This window comes from Pteropus vampyrus, unplaced genomic scaffold (genome assembly GCF_000151845.1).
Source record: "Pteropus vampyrus isolate Shadow unplaced genomic scaffold, Pvam_2.0 Scaffold171, whole genome shotgun sequence".
Lineage (NCBI taxonomy): Eukaryota > Metazoa > Chordata > Mammalia > Chiroptera > Pteropodidae > Pteropus > Pteropus vampyrus.
Genome location: NW_011888952.1, coordinates 2554162 through 2562303, shown reverse-complemented (window position 1 = coordinate 2562303; position 8142 = coordinate 2554162). Strand labels below are relative to the sequence as shown.

Genomic DNA, 8142 nt, shown 5'->3' with positions numbered 1-8142 from the left:
CCCACAGTTCTGGGATCCTGTGTGTCAGGACTGTCAGGTAAATCCCTCAGGCAAGGAGAAATTTCAGCCATGCTCCTGCAGCTAGAGCCCAAGACCCAGCCCCTAGGTCCCTGGCTTCCCATAAGCACAGTGAGAATGCCGTGCTGCTGGACGGAGCCTGGCGACTCCCCTCAGCCACACGTGTTCTGGCAGCCCTGGGCCCTTCATGGATTTAAGAAGTCGAATGAGATAGGGTAGAATCTAGGCTCCCCTTGGGTAGATCACAATCCCTCAGTTTCTTCTCCTGTAACTGGAGGGAAAAATCCTCGCTGGAGGTGGTCACTGCGGGAGAGATGTTAGTTAAGGCTCAGAGAGTGTGATAGACCCAGACCATCAAAGAGCTTTGGAGAGGGGAATGGGGTCTTACAGAATGCCAGGCTAGGCCTCTGGGCAGCAACCCATCCTACCCCCTCAGCTTTAAAGATTCCTTATTTCCCTCAAATGGAGATATATTGCAAGGGTATGAGGGGGCGGTGCTTAGAGTAGAGCAGGGAACAAAGTGGGCAGGGCTCCTGGGTCTCCCGTTTTTCAAGGGACAGGTCCTGGCCTTGAATCTGCACCTATACTCCTGATCCTCTGGGTCATAAGGTCACATCCTTCTCTTTGCACCTTGCTTTCAAGTGGAAAATGCAGACAACGGTGTATTAGATATAATACAAATATAATGCATGGGGCATAGTTGTTATAAAAAGGAATTTGTTGGTGTAGGCATTGAAGTTGGAGAGATTGGGGATTTGGGACAAGCAATGAAACTATATTATTCACTAAGGTATTTGCTGTTGGGACTGAAAGGCATTGTAATAGAGGTTTTGAGTGCCAATTCTGAAATCAAAACTGCTAGGCATCGGTACTTTATCTTCTACTTACTAGGTGGGCATACCTTTCACCTCTCCGAGCTGCTGTCTCCTCTTCTGTTAAGTGGGAATTACAATAATATTGCCTCTGAAAGTTGATGTTGGGATTAAATGGACTCTTGGATGTGAAATCATGTTTGGAAGTTGGCTGGGTCTCTGGTGCTTGATCTGGGGATGTTCTCCCTGAGAAAAGCTGGAATTTAGTGTGTGTGTGCACGTGTGGTGTGCATGAGTAACCCTCAAACTTGAGACCAACATTGGGATTTAGAGTGCCAGGCTCTTCTTTGTCTGTCCCCTTCCCAGTAGGAGATGCCACCTACATCCTTTGTTCATATCTTCCATCACCTCCCTCTGATTAATACCAGATCCAAAATCAGTCCATTCTTAGCTTTCCCCAGTTTGTGCCCCTACCTTCCAGATCCTCTGGTCCCTCAATCTATTCCTCCTCCTCCTCCTTAGGCCTTTTCTCCCAAAGTCTTGCTCTCTGGGACTGTCAGCTGTTCCTCAAGGGAGGTTAATGACTCAAAGCAGGTTAAGCTTGTCTTCCTAAAATGGTGGATGTTCAAAAGGTGTGACTTGCTGGAAGGAGAGAGACCATCCACTGAGTTGTGCAACCTTGAGCAAAGTGCCTTTTGCACCCAAGGGACTCAATTTCCCCCTGAGTTCCAATCCACAGAGGGTGGGGACCCAGCTCTCCTGTGGAAAAAGGCCTAGTGATGTGTACCGTGTCTGCGTTTCCACGTGTGCATTTATTGTTATTGCTCAGTATAGTGTTGAAAAGGCAGACAAATCCCATTAATTACAAAAAGCACAAGCCAGAGATACAGAGAAATAAAGAGTGTACAATAAGAGCACAGTCACTTCCCAGCCCCGATTGTCCCAGAGCCCACAGAGCCTGGGCAGCTTGTGGAAGCTGGAGGCGGCACCATTTCCTCACTGCACTGTTATAAAATATGTGCACACAAGAGTTACCAAATTGTGGCGCCCCCCCCCACCCCCGGGAGGAAAGGCCCGGAGGGAGAGCACCACAGGTATTACAAAACAGACTTAGGGGGCTGAGAAGGGTGATCCCAAAGCAGCCTCAAATATCTTTTCAGTGAAGGGGGTGATGGCTGATGCCCAGGGCCTGGGATCCCCCTTCCCCAGCTTGGGCAGATAGGATCTCTACATCAGAATCAGGAGAGCTTGCTTTGGAACTTGGAAAGGACCTGGGGATTTTCTGCTGTTGTCAGATTTAGGCCTTGGCTCCGGAACACTAAAAAGCCTTTAAGAAATGCACCCCTCCATTTTCTAATGGTGGGGTATTGGACACTATGGAAAGAGTTTTGGGTGGGAGGCATGTCACAGGGCACCTGGTTGACAGCCTCCCGTAAATCAAGCAAGAACAGGTAGGGGGAGTCAGGGTGGTGAGAAGGTCCAGGCAAGAAATTGCTGCATCCCAAAGGACCTATCACATAACCGTTGAAAACTCTGAATATAGAGCAAAAAAGCAGTTCAGGAAAGGGAGACAGGAATAAACATTTCTCCATGAGAATTAGAAATATAGACAACCGGGCTACACATTCTGGTAGCTCCAGTCTGGGAGAGACCACTTTTCTCATCTGGACTGGGCAGATGAAGGGTTCATCCCAGCACAAACAAGATGGGTGACTCTGAGTCCCAAACTGGGATTGAGTGGAGGGTTGGTTAGTGGCCTCTCGATGATACCTTGGCTTAGGGAACAAGTGAGAGGATGGGACGAATGTTGGGTTTCCCTTAAGACTCAGGACGCCCTTTTTGTTTCTCCTTACAGGACACTCTATTTAGTGACCCTGACTGGACAGTACTTACAATGGTGGAAAGATGTTTACACAAAGAATGACAGAGTGAGTGGTAGGAGGGCAGGGAGTGGAGGACTTGGCAAAATTTTAAAGTTTACTTGGAGAATTGATGTGAGAGAATAACCAGGAAATTTTGTTAAAAAAAAAAAGAAAGAAAAAAAAAAGACTGAAGGGTACTTATCCCACCACATAATAAAACATTATATAAAGCAACAATAATTAAAATTGCATGGCTGGTGACAGATGAGACACCCAGATAAGGGAACAGAAGAGAAATTCCAGAGATAGACCCAAGTCTATCTCAGCTGTCAGCGTATGGTAAAGTTGACATTTCAACATGGTGAGGGAAAGAGTGGTTTTTCACGAACTAGGACACCCAGGATGAGACTGAGTTTTTGCCTCAGTATGGTCATTGTCACTGGTCTGGTCTCAGAAGCAGGGTACCCCCCCCTCTTGTCAACTCTATGTTCTGGTTGGGATAGGCGGCAAGGGGTCATGGTGGGGGTTGGCGGGAGTAGTCAAGGCTGCTTCTGAGTTAGGGAAAGTGCTGCCTGAGTTGCAAGAAGGAAACTCCTTAGTTTCCGACCGACCCATCTCCAAAAGTGGGCAACTCTACAGCCTCAGGGGTCATTGAATATGCCCCCTGCTTCTCCCTCATCTGTTTGGGGAAACAAATTGGTGAGCTTAGACCTCAGGAATGAATCTGCTACCTTCTCCTGGAGCCCTTGTCCAAGGGACAGACAAGAAGCTAAGTGGATGGCGCTGTCCCAAACTAGAAAAAAGTATTCATTACAGAATATATATTTACTATGTTCCATTTGCTGTTGGTTTTTGCCTTTAAAAAAAAAAACCACTGACATTTCAGAACCACACTGCAGGAGTAAGACTCAGCAACTGAAAGCATAACCATTGCATAGTATTAAATGAACAGAGATGGTGAGTTCTTTATTTACAATTATTGTCTAGATAAAAAAATTCATAAAAACAGATGAATGGTCATAAATTATTTACCCCCTAATGGGGTGAACTGCCAAACGTACCCCATGCTGCTAGATATAGGACACAGAGTGCAAGCTTTATGTACTACAGTGAATTCTGACAAACCAATCATTTCCTGTGTGTAGATGTGTGTGCAAGTGTGAGAGTGAGGGTGTCTGTGTGTGTGTGTGTGTGAGCATCCATCATTCCTAACAAGAAAAGGCCAACACTAATGCGGGGTATTCTTAGTAGCATCCATCGCTCCCTGTTCCCTGAGCTAGACTCCACTCAGGGAAACCCTTCCTGCTTTACTTGCATCCTGGCTCCAAATGAACAGGGAGCATGGTGTGCAAGTGAGCTTTCCTGGTGTCATGGAATGAGGTCAGGGACACAAGACTGGAACAAAGAAGGGAGGGGGGAGATGGAAAACCTTGAGAAAGGAAACTACAAAAAACACCATGTTCCAAGGCTGCCCCATGTTTTACGTGTGCAGGTCTCTCCTTTCTCGGTAGGCAGGAGAGCAGTGGGCTGGCTTTTGGTGGTGGTGTATTGGAATCCAGTAAGCATATCTGAGAGCTGGTCACCCCTTTGGGGATGCAGTTTCTTCTGCTGGGTACATTCAGAGATATTTCTTCATGGCATTCGGGTGATACTCTTGCAAAGAAAGTCTTCCTTCCAGGAAGGTTTTGCCAGGTGGGATGGGCTGACTTGGGATCCCAAACCCTCAGGTTTTTCCACAGCCATCTAGACGTAGGCCCTCCCATCTGACTATGGCTCTTTTCCCGAGTGGCTCTCATCTTGTGTGTGGAAGAATTCTCTGGGCCTGGAGAAGGGAGGGGCTGGGCTGACACAGAGCAACTTTGGGAATGGTCAGTATGAGGAATGGATTTCGCAAGCGAGGCGGAAAGTGTTTGGTTTTCTTCGAAGCATGGGACGTCATCGATCATGGTATTCAAAATGTCTTTTGCACTGTACAAGTTTATGGAAAAAGATCGTATGCTGAAAAGTCTCAAAGCAAACTTTGTATTAAATACAAAAGTTCTTTTATGAAAAAAGCTGATACCCACAAAGTGCTTAGCAGTTAAGAGGCTGACATACAATTAAATAAGCTCTTATTAAGTGGGATTACTAGTGCTGTAATTGTCTTGAGGGAAAAATAACCTCCTTTTCTCACCTGTGATACTGTAGGGTTTCAGAATGGCTTTCTGTCTGGGAAAGCAAGACTTGCTGTTAAAAGGCTACAGTATATATTGCGACTACAGGAAGACAATTTGGTTTAAAAATCACACTGAATACATCTCAATATACACATCATAAGGTTCGTTCGGATCTAAGTAGTGCAGAGAAAAAGGCTATTCTTCTTCAAAAATAAAAATAAAAGCAGCAAGCCATAATGATCCTCACCCAATACACCAACAGCTCATATGCTGCAATTTATAAGGAAATAAACCTCTAAATTACTAACTAAAAAAAAAAAAATCAACACAATTGCATTTATAATATTGCAACACTACCTCAATCTCTATACAGGCAGTGCCAAAGAGAACCTCTTTTTGAAATGCTCTTAGTAAACCCAAGCGAGTTTCATTGAGAGAAAAGTCTTTCAACAAATGCTTTGCAGATCCCGTCTTCCCTGGGCCAGAATGGCTTTTAGCGCTCCAAGCCCAGGAAGCCTTCTCTCTCCTCTCCCTTTGTCTACGGAGCATGGTGTTAAAGCCCTCAGGATGGATACTTGGTAGCATTTGGCTTCTGCCTGGGCCTACCGTGGTAGTGACATTATTGAACGGAAATAGCAGGCAAAAATCAGAGCATGGCTATCATAAAACATTAAGGATGCAATCCAGGGAAGTGTCTGTTGGGCTGAGTGTTTTTATAGCATCTCAGCCACCAGTGTTCTTAAACCGTACAAATAGCCAAAGACATTATCTACAGGTTTGTAAACAAATTACATTCTTCTTTTAGGACATAAATAAGTTAAAATAGAGCAATTTAAGCGGAAACAAGGCAACATGCCGGCAAAGAAACTTTATATATCCATGTATATATATTTATATATATATATATATCTACCTATCTATATGGACGTATACAGTCTTGGATAAGTATACGTTGATATAGATATAAAGAAATGGATATAACCTGTGTCTATGAAGTTCTTCGGTTCCATTGGTGCAAATCTACTAGGCGAGTTAAGCTCTGCAATTTCAAAAAGTTGTTAAATTAACCTATACAACTGAGACCATGCTGCGCAAGCATTTCAAAAACTCACAGACCAGTGGATTGGATAAATAGTCTCAGAAAAGAGTCTGTTTGCAGTTCCCGCCTAAGAAAACAAACAAACAAAAAAACCCTCCCCAATCCCCCAAAACCAAACAAGGGGAGGACTGGAAGTGTACAGTACATTCATGCAGGGGACATGGTGACCGGGCGGGTGCATGGCTGGTCCATGTTTGGGCGGGAGCCAGGAAGGGCTTGTTCTGGGAAAACCCCTCACTCCCTTAAGCCCCCGGAGGAGATCCCGCCCCTTGCTTCAAAGTGAAAAAGAGTTCAAACAGCATCGCAGCCAGAAAAAGGGTCTGTTGGGTGGAAACGTTGGTTTTTCTCGCCAGTATTTGGTTTCCTGTTGCTCGTTGCTGCTTGGATGAGTTGGGTGCTTGGATGGGTGGGTGCCCAGGAGGGGGGTGGTGGTGGGGTCCTCAGCTAAAGCGACGTCTCCAGGCTGTGGATGGGGCTCCCTGGACTTGAAGAGGTAGCTGATTTGCTTGTGTCGGTCGTCAGGTTGATCCCGCTGTCGATGGCGCTGTTGTTCTTGTTGAGCGATGACGGCGGGCTCGAGTTCTGCTTGAGAGCCGCATCTTCTTCCAGGTCGGTGTCGTCAATGAGGGGGATGTGGGGCTGTGAATCTTCGATCCGGAATTCAGGATGAGCCATGAAATTATGGATGGAGGTTCGAGACTCAGGCTTTTCTAGACCTTCATAGAGAGAGCTACGGAACGCCTTCACGACGCGGATCTGCAAGGGAAGTGCAGGGGTGAGAAGCAGAGCCCTGGTGTGTGTGTGTGTGTGTGTGTGTGTGTGTGTGCGCGCGCGCGTGCGCACGTGCGCGCAAGGGAGCCAAGTTCTGGGGGGCTCGGAGGAGGGGCAGGTGGGAGAAGGGTTAGGGCACAGCAGGTGGCTGGAATCCACAGTCGCTGGGTGTTATGAGCATGAACAAGAAGGGGGAAGAATGGAAGAGGGGGCTCAGGTTATATGCATCCATGAGGTTTTTTAACATTGCTTTGGTTTGGGTCAGAACTACAGTATTAGGACAGGAGGAATCAAGCCCCATCAAAGAGATGATGGGAAACTGGTCAGAGGAAGCATAGTCCACTCCGGCGGGCACCCAGATCTAGGGAGAGACTGAGCCTTGTTAAATTTAAAGCAGGTTCGACCATGCAGAAAGGGAGTGGGGCCAGGTGGGAACAGAGTAGGAAGAAGGAGAGGCTATTTTTAAAAATTAATCTTAAAAAAAAAACACGCAGTTAAGAAACCATACCACATGGAACAGATAACGTGTCATAAACAGAAAAGGAACAGAAAGGAGAGACAGATGGATGAACTGGGATGAGAGAAGACACACGAGGGCCAAACAGAGAACAGGAACATCAAACCAAAGGCAGCAAAGCAAACCAAAGCCAACTCAGGGCTTTCTGGGGTGCAGAGCAGAGGCAGCCAGAAAGCACGAAGGAGCCGGCAGACTGATGACATTCGGAAGTGGGAGCATGCCACGGTGGGGGTCAGGAACCACATGGCACACACAGACACACGCTACACTTGGAAGCCTGGACAATGTGAACGGAGGTCGTTTGTACCCAACGTTCCTTTCCTTCATGCATTTGGGAGGTAAACACTCGAGTATTGACTCAAGGCCCCGGCCAGTCATTGTAGTTGGCTTTGGGGTCCCTTATTTTCTGGGGTATTTGATTTATTTGTGTTTTGAAAACACAAAACCAAAAAATGAGGCCAGAACCGATGGCCAAACCCAGCCCTAGGTGGAGTCCTAAGGGGGCGTGGAGCTCAAAACAGCAAGTTCTTTCATTTTCTGCATCTCAATTGGAACCCGTGGTTCTCAGAAGAACGGAAGAAGGGTGGGACATTGCGTCCTCCAGGCTAGTGGAAAGAGCACCGGACTTGGAGTCAGGAAGATCCGACTCTGAGTCCTGGCTCTGCCATTTCTGGCACCTTGACAGTGGGTAAGATGCACTCTCTCGCTGGCCACTCTCTGTCCTGCCTCACAGGATGCAGAGGAAGAGGGCCCTCATTTTGAAGAGAGGGGTCTCTCTGGACTCCTGGGAGGGGGAGCCGTGACCGTCATCTTAAGGGGATGAGGGGACTCTGGACAAAGATGCCTGTTCCTCTCTACCTAGCCCCAAATCAGAGCAGAGCCAGTGGCGAGGGGAGAATAAGGCAGC

At 47.0% G+C, this 8142-nt stretch overlaps 1 protein-coding gene across 3 annotated transcripts in view; it reads right to left on the bottom strand.

The window, feature by feature from the left end:
- Nucleotides 1-3572: 3572 nt before the first annotated feature.
- The window catches only part of ATP2B2 (ATPase plasma membrane Ca2+ transporting 2), a 180572-nt gene continuing 176002 nt past the window's right edge, over nt 3573-8142 (bottom strand). For 2 of the 3 annotated variants that reach the window (XM_011370563.1, XM_011370564.1), the window contains one exon: nt 5734-6703. In XM_011370563.1, coding sequence (XP_011368865.1) covers nt 6392-6703 — 312 coding nt within the window. In that variant the 3' untranslated portion in view covers nt 5734-6391. Of the gene's footprint in view, nt 6704-8142 lie in introns of all 3 variants that reach the window. The other variant, XM_011370565.1, reaches the window with a different exon arrangement.